Source organism: Falco biarmicus, chromosome 9, assembly GCF_023638135.1.
Source record: "Falco biarmicus isolate bFalBia1 chromosome 9, bFalBia1.pri, whole genome shotgun sequence".
Classification (NCBI taxonomy): domain Eukaryota; kingdom Metazoa; phylum Chordata; class Aves; order Falconiformes; family Falconidae; genus Falco; species Falco biarmicus.
Genome location: NC_079296.1, coordinates 51,690,745 through 51,707,384, shown reverse-complemented (window position 1 = coordinate 51,707,384; position 16,640 = coordinate 51,690,745). Strand labels below are relative to the sequence as shown.

The window sequence follows — 16,640 nt, the reverse complement described above, 5'->3', positions numbered from 1 at the left end:
TCAGGGGATCATTAATTGATGTGGCCTGAAGAAAGTAATTTTGGCCTGATGGAGCCCGGGGCTGGCTGCACGCCTCGGCACGGCAGGGCTGCCTGCCGGGGCGGGCTGCACCACCGGCCGCCGGGCTCCCCGGCACCGCTCACACGCACAAGTGGTGCTCTGTAAACACCATCTCATTAAAGCTTTTTGAAAAGAATATTGTTGTAAATTAGAGCTGGGAGTGATGTTTGCACAAGGTCTGCAGCCAGCGGACTTTACATTCCCGGCAGGTCGCAGGCAGGATGAGGTTGCTGTTTGCATCAGAACCCTCGCACGTGGTTCGCCTGTCGTGCTGTTGCTGCAGTAGATGAGTGGTGGTGATGTTATTTATGCAGAAGTATTTAAACACTAGAAAGTCTAAATCAATAGTAACTGATACATGCTTCCAATAACCTTAGAAATTGCAAGGGTTTTTTTCCAGATTAATGATTATCTGTGGAATTTGGCTGTCTGTCCAGAATTTACTGTCTTGCCTTGCCTTTCTCTACCCTACTGTTTTGTTTTAAGCTTCTGGTGCTTTCCAGGGCATTTTCAACATTGCCTTTTAAGCATTTTTTTTTTCTTCTTTCGTGACAGTCTTAGACAAGTAGGCAGGAGGAATTTACACATGATTGGGCAAAATAACAAGAAACAAATATTTTCCATTGCAATTACAAGGCTGGCCTCCTCATACAAATTATTTATGGAAAAATACACTTAATACCATTACCCAGATTTTCCAAGATAAAGGAAGATGAAGCTAAAGTTGCTGCACTGTAATCCATTAGTCGGGTATGTATGATGGATGGCAATTAGAAGCAAATCATGTAGAAAGTAGCTGTAAGTGATCCTCCAGCTGATCCAAACTTTTGAAGCTAATTTTCCACTACCAGTGTGCTATAGCAGAAGAAAATTTTCTAGGCACATCGCATCCTTCTTCCCTGCCATGCTGGCCCTCAGGTTGCTGGGACACAGTTGACCGTGCGGCCCTGGAGGCAGTAGATGCTTGTGGCTATGGGAAAGCTCGTGACACGGAGCATTTCACACATGAAAATCTGATGCTGGGAAAGCCTTTGTTTGTGTGAGTGGATTCTTGAGTGTCTTGAATAACTAGCAGTGCCCTGCAGTGAATTGCTAAGACATATGATGAGGTGTACAGGCATGTAAGGAAGATGACCACTGATGAGCCTCATGTCTACCTGAGTGTTCTCCTCCTCATGGCTCAGAGCCCTTCATCCATGTTCACCGACTGCCAGGTGGCTCAGAACAGGGAAGGACTTTCCCACTGTGCTCAAACGGTACTCACCAAGGTCTCAAAGCAAAGCACCTACTGAATCAAGAATCAAAATAATTGCAGCTCTAGGATTAAAGAAAGATGTGGCTGACAGCTCGGCTCATTGTAAAAATTCAGAGAAGATGATCTGCTGCCAAAGACGGTATTCATATTAGTTTAAGAAACCAATCACGACATACTCATAGCTGTTAAAAAGCCAGAAGTCCTTAACTGCAACCCAAGTTCCACATATGGTGACCTCATTGGTAGGACAGGTATTGTGAGTGAAGTTTCCTTTTTCGTCTGCACTGAAGACAAATATGTGTGATTTAAATCAAATGTGCCTATAAAACTCCCTTCCGCTTGGTGATGTGCTGCCTACAGGTCTGGAAGCTCACTCAGGAAGAGCTTTCAGCAGTCTGCTCCCCTCCCCGCCTGTTAGCCTTGCAAGGGCTGTGGAAATCACACACCAGAAGTGTTGGTGCAGAAATGGCAGCTTCAGACCATCGTTGTCTCTCGCATGAGCAGAGCAGCAGTACCTACCCTCTACAGATGGTGCATGTTCCCTCAGGGGAGACTTATGACACACTGTTTTGACTGGGGGCAGAGGGACTGGAGGACCTTTGCAGCCTTTGGGAAAAGGGAGGCTGATGTAGAAATAATGAAAAAACCCTAAGCTTGCAGCAAGTGTCCTGGGGGAACTTGAGGTACAGGTAGCATGTGCAGGCAGAAAGAACGCTGAGCGTAATTTCTTCTAGATCTCTGCTCTATGTACCCTGTATGGTTCTTTAATGAATTGACACTTATGGCTGCTCTTCTCTAATGACTTGATTGATTCCTATGCCTGCTCATCACAGTGAGTTCAATTTTTCTTCATATCTCCCTCTCCCCTGTCCTGACTGAATTTCTTTGGCTCTCTTTCACACCCCCAAATTGCCAGCTTGGCAAAAGGATTCATATGCTTGGGTTGGTCTGAAGCTGTATGTTGAGAAATCAGCCAGCTAAATAGAACAGAAAATCATTAAATTCACAGTGCAGTTTTCCATCTCTGTGGTTACTAATTTGGCTGTGTTTTCACTATTCATCCAATTTTCATACTATGCGAAGGGAATTTATGTGACGTCTTGATTTCTCCATTCAGTTCAAACGAAGCCCTTCAAGGATTCCAGTGTGACTAGTTACAAGGCCACTGCAGATATACAGACATCTGGGTAGACGGGTGGACAGACAGCTTGGTGACAGTGCAGCACAATGGGACAGGCATTTGCAAAGACCTAAATAAATTATGGGGGTTTGAGGGAGTGAGGATGGAAAAACGATGCTTCTAAAACACCCCTGGCAGTTTAAATTTGTTGGAGATAATCCAGATATATAGGAAGGGTGTGACATTTTTTTTTATATAGTCACAGCTTTCAGATGAGTGTTTGAAAGTGGCTTCCACAACTTATAAAACATCATGACCTCATATGACTGTAATTTCATTTAAAACACAAGTAAAGTACCCTTAAAACCTAAAGCTGTCACTCAGCATTAAATAATCAAAGTCTGTAAGTGCATGATGGAGTTCTCTGGAGAGAGAGGAACTAAATTTTCATTTTTCCTCATTTGCTAGCAAAGAGGCCTTTGGTAATGTTCCCTGCAAATGATCTGGAGCCTCTTGTGAGTTTCTGCCAGGATTTTGTCTAAAGTGAATAAAATACTGATGATGAATGCATTTGGAAATGCTTGTTTATATTCAGAAGAAACATCATATTTAGTATGGCTTCAAATCACCTGTGAAACTAGATAGGGAAGATCATTACAGTGCAGTGTTATACCTACATAAATATCAGGCCAGCCTCAATGTTCAGGTCTGCAGATGTCCCATTCCCTGGGTTGCCAGCCTTGCAGGTCATCTACTGATCTCATTCCAAAACCACTGCAAATCTTCTGAGATTTCCCATGAAATGGAGCCGTGAGACTGTGGCCACTGAGAAGCAGAAAGGAACAACGAATCAGAACACAATCACAAGTGTGAAGGCAGGTCTCAGCAGCAATATTTTTATTAAAATCTGGTAAAGTGACACTGAAAAATTGTGGATCCTGCTTAACTATATAATGCCTCACTATGTGGAGGAGCAGCATGGTCCTTGGTCTGCCAGCCCTCGGGGCTTAGTCTCTCCCCCGACACACTATGGTCAATGCCATGCAACATCATGGCCAAAGAAGAGGGGGCCCATCCCAAGGTAAACATGTAGGGACCACAGGCAGGAGAGGAAAAGAAGGTCATAAGCAATAACAGCAGATAACGGCATCCTTAAAAATGCCAGAGAATTTTCAAGTTGCTTTGTAGCAGTTTTGCTATCCATCCAGTTGTAACAGTAAAAAAACCCCACGAAACTCACTTGTCTCAATACTGTTGCAAAGGAGACAGCAGTTCTTCTTACTATCAGTCACAAGTGATTTCCTTTAAAAAATATTATTATTGTTATTATCATCATTATTTCTAAGATAAGCTGTTTAAGTTCTGATGAATGCTTCTGGAAATTACTCCCTACTCAAATAACAAGCTTATCTGGCCTCAAGTGAAGCCAAGGTATTTTACTTGGACTGTTCGCCATAACCCATACGAAGCAAGCAAAACCAATCTGAACTGCACTGTGGGGTGTAGTTGGCTAAGTTTCAGTATTTCCAAAAGTCAAATTCAGTAACCCAAATGTTAATGCTACTCTTTATGACATAACTGTGGGAGTCAATAATATCTCTAACAGTGCTGATCTCATGAGCAGGATATACAACCACACCGCGAGAAGTAAACTCTGTCTTAGAGATATTACACTTTAATATTAAAAGGGGGTTAAAAAGGGAAATGCTGGTCTCCCAAAGGTCCCTTTCAACCTAGCCTACTCTATGATTTTTGGAAATTAAATACTTAAGATAGTTTTTAAAAAGCAAGGTGAATTTCACCATCCCAGTGGAAAAATATATTAGTGCATTTCAAACAGTTGGGCATTTGTGATATGAGATGGCAAAATAATTCCGTGGAACTTTGTAATTTATGTTATACCACATATTAGTAAACATCTCCATCACCTTAAAGCTTCACTGCGTCTTTAAAGCCTATCCCTTCAGCTTTCAAATAACTTTATCCAACGTGCTGGCACAAGCCCTTTTTTAATGGCTATAAGTCAAGTTCAAACAAGTTTATTACATAGCTGTGAAATTATATTGGCATATACAGTAATGTAAGTCTGACATGAATCTTTGATGCCTTCTGTATGACAAGTGAAAACTCATTTCAGAGCTTTTCTTTCCTATAAATTCTTGCATTTTCATTGTTTTCATAAACAAATGCATTATGGAAGGTACTTCCAGTATATTGTCAAAAATATCTGATTATGAAGATAAAAGATAAACAAAATCACCTCTTTCCACCTTCAAACAAATACATTAACAATAAATAATCAAACTTCACTAAATTATATTGAATCTGTTTGGGTTTGGACATAAGCTCTGCAGAGACACAGTTATACAGAAGTATCACATTATGTATTTATCAGCCAAATTAATCACAGCCATGATTACTACCTGTTTCTGAAAGGAATAGTTCTTGCTGTTCTGTCTTTAAAACACAATCCTTAAACACAGACATTTTAAGGGCTCTTCTCTGACAACATTGCGTTTGCCAACTTTATTGGCATTTAACATGACAGAGACTACTACATTCAGTAGTATATTCAGGAACCTTTAGTTCCCACCAGACTTTTGTCCATGACTTCTCAGGCTACACTTAGGCTGTGGATATTGAAGAAATCCCAGAAAAATGGCCTTTGAGTAGCTTTCAGACAAACTCCGCATTGCATTTCCCTGCTGCTGCCTGGGATGCATTAAACATACTGCTCACACTCCACATGGCACACGTACAGCAATTTTAGTCCAGGAAATACCAGACTGAAATGTGAGAGTCATTACTTTTTGAAATTCAGATGTTGGCAGGTAGGTGATGTCCATGAGAATTTGCTAGAAGTGGCTGTTTTCATACAAGCAAACCAAAAGGGACATTCCAGCCGCACATCACCCGCAGCCTGGCTGTGTGCACAGTGGGGGCATTTCGTCCCATTTTCTCCAACTGTTCCATAAACTACTGTCATCCAGTCATCTCTGTTGGCTTAATGTTGGCTCAGTCTTAGTGTTAAAACAAAATGCACATAGAATTTGCCCATTTTTGAACAGTGCAAAAAACTCTAAATCATTGACTAATGGAGACCTGAAGTATTTCAAATGCTGATAAATCCACCAAAACTAAATAGCATTAGAAAAAAAATTACTATTAATTCTCCTTTTTGTACTGCTAGCTTTACAGATTTTGTAATCACAAGGCAGCCTCTTCAGTCCCTTTCCTAGTGATAATCCTGCTGGCTTTGATCCAGCAGTGGCTGCCAAATGTCAGGGCAATGTGTTGTCAACAGAAAATCTACAGGCATTCTGGGGCATGAAGAAATGTTGTTCCCATCATAAAAAAAAAAAAAAAAGAAAAAAAAAAGAAAAAAAAAAGAACTATTGCATTCTTTACAAAAATGCCAGAAATTCTTTTTGTTGGCTTTGTTTATGTCACAGGGTAACACTGTCTTTCTTAAAATGCTGTTTCTTCTCATCTGGAAGCAAAAAGTAAAGAAAACTCTGAAAAAGAGTACATGGAGCTTTTTCATTTCTCCAGCAGAAATGGACTGATGCAGATGTATCTGATCTAACTATCCCTAAATAACAATAATGATGGATGCAGTCACTGCTCCACATTCAAAACACTTCTGCCATGAACTGAGCCATCCCTAAAATTTTGAGTTTGAGATGCCCAAAACATGAAAATCCCGCAATTCCTTTTCTTGCTAAGAAAATGGTTCATATAGTGAAAATCATATCATAGCACAGGGAAGTGTAGGAGAATAAGGAACTTTTGTTTCCATGGCAATCTGAGCTCCTTCAGACACAAGCACAAAAGCAATATGCTGAATGATTATCTGAAGGTAGTGTTGTTCTTATGAGAGAAGTTAGAGAGAATAATGCATTGGGGTAATTTCCCCAGTCAAGATGCATGCTGCATTTCTGTCCAGTTAAAATAAGCAATTGCTAAAGGAAATTATTACCTCCATTATTGTCATTTGTTTATTCTAAAATCTGTTTACCTAAAGGAAACAGCAGCCTGCTCACAAAGGAGGGAGCATAACTGGATATACGTTAGACTCACTCATATTTTGTATCATTATTTGATATACTCAGAGACAAATGTTAAGATCCCGTAATTTTTGGTATCTCTTACATGGTAAAATAAGGACATTCCCTTTAAAGTCAAATGACTCTTAAAAATCAGTAAAATGGCTCAGTATGAGAGCTTGTTTTCATTTCTTGTCATTTTTGCTGTAAAAGCCACTCTTTCAAGCATTTGCCTTATCAACAAGTGCAAATAGGCTTTTAAATGCCTGGATACCCCAGGATGCATGCAGTGTGTGCAAGCAAGCAGAAGGACAGCTAGCTAGTATCTGTCTCTGTTACGTATGTAAGAAACAGGCATCCAAGAAATGCATAAATGTTAAATGCAGTTTACTTTGTATTTCCAAATGTCAGTTTTAGGTTTCCATTTCCTCTGAGATGGTTTGAACTTGTTGACAGCAGGGGTAAACGCTTTATGTGGAAAAGAAAATGACTGCTTAAAAAGTGTAATTCAATTTTCTTGCTCCTGTGCTCCATGATTTACTACAGATCTGAAGTACAAAGGAACAGAAACTTTACTGGTGTTCAGACGGAAAGTTATTTTTAGTGTTGTTTTGATGCCAAGACATATAGAAACCTTATGTGCTACCTCAGAAAGTTACCGTGGAATGGCAATGAAAGAGGGATGCTTATTTTTTCATCTTTTCTTTCCAACCACAAAGATTTTCTCCAATTAAAAAAATGATGCACATATTCCAAAGGAGAAGTTGCAGGAGTCACGAAGCAGTGTGAAGTAGAATTAAGCACAAACATGTGATCATTGATTGTGTAGTATGAAAAAAAAAAAAGATCTTGGAAAAGGTCTTCACTTACATGTACAACTCTACCTCTCTTCAGTAAGAATGCAGTCCTGAATCTGAACTTCATAGAATCGTAGAGTCATTTAGGTTGGAAAAGACCTTTAAGATCATCAAGTCCAACTGTTAAACACCACTGCCAAGGCCACCGCTAACCTGTGTCCCTAACTGCCACACCTACACACCTTTTAGACACCTCCAGGGCTGGTGACCCCACCAGCTCCCTGGGCAGCCTGTGCCAGGGCTTGCCCACCCTTTTGGTGAAGAAGGACTTTCCCTGCCACCCAACCTAACCCTCCCCTGGCGCAACTCGAGGCCGTTCCCTCTTGTCCTGTGGCTGGTTCCCTGGGAGCAGAGACCGACCCCCCCTGCCCACAGCCCCTGCCAGGGAGCTGAGAGCCATCAGGGCCCCCCGAGCCCCCTTTTCTGCAGGCTGAGCCCCCCCAGCTCCCCCAGCCGCTGCCCACCAGCCCTGTGCCCCAGCCCCCTGCCCAGCCCCCTGCCCGGCTCTGGACACGCTGCGGCCCCTCAGGGTCTGTCTGGGAGTGAGGGGCCCAGAGCTGAGCCCGGCTTCGAGGGGCGGCCTGGCCAGTGCCCAGCGCAGGGGGACGGGCGCTGCCCTGGCCCTGCTGGCCACGCTGCTTCGGCTACCAGCCAGGGTGCTGCTGGCCTTCTCGGCCCCCTGGGCACACGGGGGGCTCATGCCCAGCCGCTGCTGCCCAGCCCCCCAGCCCCTTTCCCGCCGGGCAGCTCCCAGCCCCTGCCCCAGCCCGCGGCTGCCGGGGGCGGCTGTGCCCCAGGGGCAGGGCCCGGCACGGACCCGGGGTGACCCTCACACCGGTGGCCTCGGCCCCTCGGCCCGGCCTGCCCAGGTCCCTCTGCAGCCCCCTGCCCCCCAGCAGGTCAGCGCTCCCCCCGGCTGCGTGTGGGCCGGAACCTGACTGAGGGGGCACTCGATCCCCTCACCCGGGTCATCGATCAGGAGATTAAACAGAGCCGGCCCCAGCGCCGAGCCCTGGGGAGCACCACGTGTGACGGCCGCCGGCGGGGGGTGACTCCTGTCACCACCACGCTCTGGGCCTGGCCACCCACCAGGCTTGTACCCAGTGAGGGGGACACCTGCCCCCGCCAGGAGCAGCCAGCTCCTCCAGGAGATGCGGTGGGGAATGGTCAATGGCTTGGCTCACGCCTCGGCAGACAACATGCACGGCCTTTCCCTCATCCACCAAGCAGGTCACCTTGTCACAGGAGGGGGTCAGGTCAGTCGAGCAGGACCTGCCATTCACAAACCCACGCTGGCTGGGCCTGATCCCCCGGTTGTCCCGTACGTGCCGTGTGATGGCACTCGGGATGAGCTGCTCCGTAACCTTCCCCGGCACCGAGGCCAGGCTGGCAGGGCTGTAGTGCCCCGATCCTCCTCCAGCCCCTCCTGTAGACGGGCGTCACGTTTGGTAACTCCCAGCCAGCTGGGCCCCCCGCTCAGCCAGGACGGGACAATGATAAATGATGGAGAGCGGCTCGGTGAGCGCTGCCGCCAGCTCCCTCCGTGCCCTCGGGTGGATCCCATCCAGCCCCATGGATGGTGTGTGTCTCAGTGGTGGAGCAGGTCACTGACCATTTCCCTTGGGGTTGTGGGGGCTTCACGCTGCTCCCCATCCCTGTCTTCCAGCTCAGGGGCTGGGTACCCTGAGAATGACCGGGTTTAACTTTTATAGACTGAGGCAAAGTAGTACTTAGTACCTCAGCCTTTTCCTCATCCTTTGTCACGGTTTCCCCTCCACTTCCAATAAAGGATGGAGATCCTTCTTAGGCCTCCTTTGGCTGCTAATGTATTTATAGAAACTTTTTAAAATTGTCTTTTATTGTCTCTTAGTAGCCAGATTAAGTTCTAGCTGGGTTTTGGCCCTTCTAATTTCTCCCTGCATAACCTCTCCTTGTAGTCCCCCCAAGTGGCCTACACCTTCTTCCAAAGGCCATAAACTCTCCTTTTTCCTGGAGCTCCAGCCAAAGCTCTCCGTTCAGCCAGCCCAGCCTCCTTCCCCGCCGGCACAGGGGGATGGGATGCTCCCGCACCTGGAAGGTTTCCATCTGGAAGACCACCCAGCCCTCCAGGTGCCCTGTGCCCCCCAGGACTGCCTCACAAGGGGCTCTGCCAGCCTGGCCCCTCAGCCAGCCACAGCCGGCCCTCCAGGAGCCCAAGGCACAGTTTTGCTGACCCTCCTTCTTGCTTCTCCCAGAACCAAACCCTTGATCATTTCATATCCCTGTGCCCAAAGTGGCCCGCAGCCATCACAGGCACCCACAGGTCCTTCCCTGTCCCCACACCGCAGGTCCAGCGGGCACCTTCCCTGGCTGGCACTGATTGGCTGTCGGGGGGTTCCCTGCTGCACACCCCAGGAACCCCTCGGCTGCCTCCTCCCCGCTGGGTTCTATTTCCAGTGGATGTCTGGCAAGTTGAGTTCCCCATGAGAACAAGGGCTAATGATTATGAGACTTCTCCCAGCTGCTTCTAGAATTTTTCATCTGCCACTTCATCCTGGTTAGGTAGTCTGTAATACCCTGGTGGGAGGCTATCTGCCTTGTTGGCCTTCCCACTGATTCTTACCCATAAACACTCAACCCTGTCATCACCATCGTTAAGCTCTAGACAATCAAAACACTCCCTAACATACAGGGTGACCCCACCACCTCTCCTTCCTTGCCTACCCTTTCTGAAGAGCTTACAGCCATCCGTTGCAGCACTCCAGCTGCGTGAGTCATGCTACCACATTTCTGTGACAGCAATTATCCCATAGTTTTCCTGTTCCACGATGGTCTCCATCTACTCCTGTTTGCTGCCTATGCCGTGTTGTTGTAGATGCACTTCAGTTGGGCAATTGATCCCAACACCTTTTGGGGCACAAGCCCTAATTCCTGTGTGACTCTTCTCAGGGCTTCCATGGTTTCTAACACATCAATAACCCTTGCATCTTTGCTGCACATGGATCTCCATCCCCTACTTCCACTGAGACAGCAGACCGAAAGACCTCACAGTCCCTCAAGCATCGGCATGCCACCCCCAGGCTTACCTCTAGTAAGCCTGGGTTTATCCCTTTCCCCCTTCCAATATAGTTTAAAACTTTTTCAATGAACCCTGCTAAGTTCTGTGCAAAGATCCTTTCCCCCCTTTGAGACCAGAGCTGCTCATCTCAGCAACTTCATGAAATTATGATTGTTGACAACCGGATAAGGAGAAACAAGGCTGCAGAGGTGGGAGGGGAAACACGCAACACAGAAAGCCCAGTTCTCCCAAACAGAAACTGCTAGTTCCACAAAAGCTATATAATGTCAGAACAGTATATGTGAAATAAGAGCTGGGAAACACCATCTTGATGCATAAGAAGGGCAGGAAAGGGTGGCTTAGTTGTGCTCTTCCACTGCTGGCACCTGAGTGTCTCCAGCTCAGGGGTGACATGGGGACTGACCAGGCTAAAGATAACTTTTTGCCTGCAGCTAGGGGTGAAGGGGAGTGCCTTTTTTTTCCAGGGATGTTGTTGGAAGTGGCTCAAAATACGCTGCCTGAGAAGTGTTAACTCAGCTTAGAGGGTAAACCTTCATCTTTCAAATAAATACTTCTTGGGAACAGAGGGGGAAAGCTCTGCTTGTTTGCAGATAACAGCATGTTGTGTTTCACTTCAGCAGGGCAAAGATTTAAAGCAAATGGTAGAATGACTTACACATTATCACTGGCATCGATCCAGGAGGAGATGATAATGCTGGTTACAGTTGTTCTGCAAAAATATTAGTTAGCTTTATCTCCTCCCACATCGAATGCAAGCTTTTAAAAGCTATCACGACACTTCATAGGCAAAAATAAGGAGCAGCCCTTAGGCACAAAACATCTGAGCCTTCAGTGAACTTAATACTCCCATGCCAGTCTAAGAAGAAAAAACACCTTCTTTCCTGTAAGTTGTATGTATGCTGAAAGAGGGGAAAAAATTGGTAAAAACATCTTAGAGGGAGGAAGACCAAAATTCTGCCCAGAGACAGATTTTTGTGTGGTACCAGCTGGCTGGATGCATGCACAACTCAAAACCAGAGAGGAGTCTGGAAGGAGCAGCAGTGCATCCGTACCCACACCCGCAGGAAGTATTAAAATTGAAGCAAAATAAAAGTAGGGAAGCTGGTTATTGACACAAGTCAAGACCTAGGAATAGATATTGATAGGTATGTTTGGGTCAATGAATCTTTCTTAAGGTAGGTACACACAGAGTGAAAAGAGTTAATTGTGGCGACTGCAGAAGCGGGCACGGCACTGCTTGAAGTTCTGAAAAAGTCTTACCTGCAAAAGTGGAGGTGTGCAAGCAAAGCTGCTGGTCCTCAAGTCCCTCGCTGTGTCCTGCTGGGTACATCCTCATGGCTGACCACAAACTGCTCACCAAGCCTCTCCTGGCTCGGGTGTCCCCAAAGGCATGCTTGAGCTTCCCCCACTTCCACCAACACACAAGCTCACGTGGTAGCCTTTTAGCTCAGATCACTTGGTGAGGAGGCCCTTGCAGGGACACTCAGCTAACTGCAATGACTAGAAACTTCACTGAGATATTTGCTGCTTTGATGCATCCACTTGTAATCTGCCAGCAAATTCAGAAATTATTAGGGGCAAGATGAAAGAATGAGACAAAACGCTGCTGGAGCATGATTTGCCCCCTAATTTTATCACCAACACCTCACTTAACATGAACATACAGCAATGAATTGCTGGATACATGGACAATAAGGTATTGTGATGGGTGATCTGGGTAACATCTGGGTGGATATTTGTGTCATTTAAATGTATTTTTTTAGGTCTTAAATAAGGACAGGTCTGATATCGGCAGAAGATTTTTGCTGCTATATTATAGTCATGCATTTACATATATACAGCTCCTATGCATACTCACCTATTAAAGTGGTCCAAATTCAATATGACACATTGTTATATATGATAAATTAAAAATAAAAAGCCCACACAGTTGTCCCTTTAAAGAAAAAGGTATTGTATGGGAGAGAAAATAGATGATGTTTACATACATTATTGTAACTTACACATGTAAAGTTGATAAAAGCAAATAATGTAAAATACCCCCCAAACTGCATTCCTCAGGTCTTTAATTAACATATGCTTAACTCTGTATTTTATGAAAATCCTTCTTGTTATGGTCAGAAAGGTAAATCCTCTTCTATTTCTATGTATCCTTCTTCGACCACTGCAATGAGTGAAATAATAATTTGCAGCTAAAGCTCCTTTAGTTATTGAAAAAATAGGTCATTAATGATGTCATGGAACAGTCTATTTATTACTTCCCTAGGTACATGAATGTCTACAACATTTGTAAAAAGTGACTGTGCTGCAAATGGTAACAAAACTGTACACATTTTCTGTAGCTTGTGCTCTGTCCTCAGAAGTTAGGACCAAGGGAGGAGAGGACTGGATACTTTGGAAAGGGAAAATGAAGTCAGAACATCTGTGAAATCGCTAAGACGGGATATCCAGGATATTCAGCCTGCCACTGAATGCAGAGAACAAGAAGCCTGTTTCACACCCATATCCAGTAGGTCTTAGCTCCCACACTCCACCCAGTCACTGCACACTGTGTGCTCAAGGTAACAAAGCCATCTATTCCAGATAAAACTATCTGAAAAGTTACATGGGAAGCAGTTTTTCATCAAATAAAAATGAAATTATATATATATATAATTCAGTAAAACAGTAAAAAAAAAATCAAAGTATATTTTATTCTTGTTTTAGAAAATGAAAATTCCTATATTTAAAATAGAAAAAGCACAGTTTTGGGATTTTAAAAATTGTAAAAATGGAAAATAAAAATGGAATTGCTAGTGAAAGCATATTTTCATTTGTCTAAAAGGAATGACAAAAGACACAATATAATTGCTAAATTGCTTTTGGGATAGCAACTAAGAAAGCAAGGATGATCATTAAATATTGGGGACTGAATCGCCCACAGTCTGGAAACCAAATATACCAAAAGGCACAGGTACTGAGATAGGAAACTATGCTTATTATGGTATTAAAGTTATGAGAAACACATATTAAGTGTGATTGCAAAGGCAGAATAACGAGCAGGGCAACACATTATGCTTTCTCCTAGCTGACTGGACAATGTCAAGAAATACAATATACATGATGAAAATATAAGCTGGTATTTTCAACACAGGAATAAGGATTCATATTTCATGAGCCAACTGCTGCACATTTCCTTCAGCACTGAAGGTTATTTTAGAGCTATGAAAAAGATGAAAGATAAGATTTTATTCTGAGACAAATTGATTCCATTAATGACACTGGGTTGCATGTGTGCAGCTGCTAGCACAACGCGTCCTAATCTGTTTAGAAGACGTTTCAGAGAGAACAAAAGTCAGGATCATTCCAAAAAGAATGGGAAAAAGGGCCACTGATGAAACATGTCCTTTCTGGTTTTCAGCTAGGCTGAGTCCAAGGAGCTCCCATATGGCCCAGGAGAAGCCTCTTATAAATTGGCACAAGGTATGTGTTGAGTTATATTACTTATCGATAACTTATATGTGTATATATATACAAAAAATATATATACACACAAATGTCTATATAAAGTAATATAAATTATATATAAGCTATATATAAGTTACACATCTATAAACTAAAATAAACAAGGGAGGCTGAGATAGGTGTTGGAGGGGTATCCTAGGTTTGTAAAAGCTAAAAAAAAAACAAAACACCATGAAAGGGAATATAGCACAGCATGTATGGAATGAGGATTCTTTGCCACAGACCCACATCACACTTATCCTCCTGTATGCCCAGGGTCAAAGTACAGGCAGATGAAGTCTGCCAGCTGCAGGCAGGGTTCATCTCCGGCTCTGTGTGCCCACCCCCATCTGCACAGCATCATCTGGGGGATGAAAACACTTTTGCATACAGGCTGGGAGGCAAAGGCGGGCTGCCAAGTTTACTTTTCTTTGAATAAATGCTCCCTTCGATCCACTGCATGCGGGAAGGCTAAGGAAACTGTTAGGGGATTTAGCTGAAACCGTCTTGTAACTCTGGTTTGGGAAGAAAGCAGCAGTAATAATGAAAAAAGATTAAAAGAAGCAAGAGAGGCAGGAGAGGAAAAGCAGCAAGCTAACCGCGCTGGAGATCCCACCTGCCAAACGCCGGCGGAGCGGAGCGCTTGTCCGTCTGTCTGGCTGGTAAGCCTGACGATCACATGCATCCCCGTCCTGCCCCCTCCCTCCACAGCCCTCCGTCCCGCTGCGCTCCTCGCAACTTTTGCAAAACTAGCCCAAAGCGGAGGCACTTTTCACAGGCAGGCTCCTTTAGCCCTCTGTGTCTCTGGGGGCTGGGAGGGGGGGTTGCCAGCTGCCAGGGTTCTCCGTTTTCCCCATCTACAAATAAAGTTCTGGGACTTGCAGAGGAGATTTCTGCAAAAGCAAACGATGATTGCCCGTAGCAGGAAAGGCTCATGTCCTTCTCAACTCTGCCTCGCTCTCTGCGCCTTTGAGCTGGCATTGCTGGGGGATGTGTCCCAGGCTGCACCCATGGACGATCAGGATTATTACCTGCAGGAGATTAGCAACAGGGATCATTATTATTCCTTTCCATATCCCGGTGAAGAGCTTTTTCCTTTCACGGAGCAACCCGGAGAGGAAGGACCTATCCGTGCTGCAGAGACAGAGGAGCACCCAGGGTTCAAACCGAGCAGGAAAGAGTTAAAACCGAAGAAAAGCAACAAAAAAGGAAAATCTATTCTTGAAACTCCACCAGGTAACTTTCCACCTCCTCCTCCAGAGCTTGGAGTCTGTTGAATCTCATGCTGACTGTGACTTTTAGCATTAATGAATATCCAGTTAATGGCAGTCTTGGTAATAATAACATTAAATGTTCTCATGGTGATGATGATGACAACACATTAATTTTTTTATATCCCACAGAACAGATCTACCGAACTTTTATAGGCTTTTTAACCCTTTCCTCATCAAGTAAAGAGATTTCAGAGTGGTAATGTATTAACTGTGCTGCACTCTTGCTAGGATATGGACTTTTCCTTCTTAATTACACTTGACAACTGGCTTGTTGTTAATGCTGCTGTTCTATAAGCAAAAGAAAGAGAGACAGATTTCATATTAAAAGCTGATTGTATATTGTGACACCTTACTTTTTGCATTGTCATTTTAATCTAAGAGATGTTTCTGAATTAATTTTACTTATAAACCTGTGAATTTCTTTGAGATTTCACTTCAAAGCTCTCCAGAGGAAGATATGTAAACAAAGATCTTCCTGTAAAAGACTAAGCCATAACAAGCTCAGTTTAATTATTGACCTGTAAAACCAAGAAAGTAAACAGTAACAAAGATGCCTTATAATAAAAAAAAAAAAGGCCACCCTTAATTCCATTTTCTATTTTCTGCTTTGGATTGCATGAAAATATGCAATTGTTAAAGTCGGCAGAGACTTGATCAGCTTTTACCATCCAGTTGCTCCCATTAAAAGCTAATTACACCACCCTGAAAGAAAAGTAATATTACGTGTTTCCCAAAAGTATGGCAGGTACTTTACTGGTTTACTTCAGAGACAGTTTGGCCCATGAACTTTAGAGTTGTAAAATTTGGGGCCAAATCCTACTCCCCTACAGATGAACTCCCCTTTACTTCAGAAGGTTAATTTTTAATGTTAACAGCTGGAGCATATGGCACAAAGTTTGCAATTTAGAGCCATTAATACACGCATACAGCAAAACAGAGGATCAAGGGTTGTAGAGTGGCTTTAACTTTTCCCAGTTACATGTAGCAGTTAGAAAACAAAATATTTTCTATTGAATGTTAACACTAAGAGAAATTAATTAGACTTTGGTTAGCCAAGATACAAGCTTTGATAATAACAGTGATAAGAAAATACTATTTCTGAAATCTGGAAAACAGTTTATGGGGCAGGCAGTTTAGATTGCCAGTGTAACTCACAGCAGAAGTCAAGGATGACAGCAAATATACCTTGTGCGGGGGAGCAGAGACACGAGACATCTGTGCCCGTGGCTCCCTCCATGGCCAGCAGCCAGGCAGCAGCTTCCCAAGCAGACAATACTGCCTGGACCATCTCAAGGACTGGCTTATTAGATTTAGTGTCTAACCAGGGGCAACACATGTATTTTAAAGCTACCTAACTAGGTACCAGGCTTCTTCTTCAACGCGGTGGAGACAATACATGTTTCCAGCCTGTGGTGGGGTCTTCTGCAGTTCAACTCTGCTTTAACTTTCATGGGTGCTTTTTCCCAATTTCCCCGGCACCATGACTT

At 44.2% G+C, this 16,640-nt stretch overlaps 1 protein-coding gene and 1 long non-coding RNA gene across 2 annotated transcripts in view; one reads left to right on the top strand and one right to left on the bottom strand.

Moving 5' to 3' along the window:
- Positions 1–14,596, bottom strand: part of LOC130155049 (uncharacterized) — a 41,135-nt gene extending 26,539 nt beyond the window's left edge. The window contains exons 1-3 of the long non-coding RNA XR_008823910.1: positions 14,496–14,596; positions 11,657–11,945; positions 3,113–3,260 (exon numbers count right to left, since the gene is read on the bottom strand). This is a non-coding gene — a long non-coding RNA (uncharacterized LOC130155049). The remainder of the gene's footprint in view (positions 1–3,112; positions 3,261–11,656; positions 11,946–14,495) is intronic.
- Positions 14,404–16,640, top strand: part of CPXM2 (carboxypeptidase X, M14 family member 2) — a 79,210-nt gene continuing 76,973 nt past the window's right edge. The window contains exon 1 of the mRNA XM_056351975.1: positions 14,404–15,115. Coding sequence (XP_056207950.1) covers positions 14,788–15,115 — 328 coding nt within the window. The 5' untranslated portion in view covers positions 14,404–14,787. The remainder of the gene's footprint in view (positions 15,116–16,640) is intronic.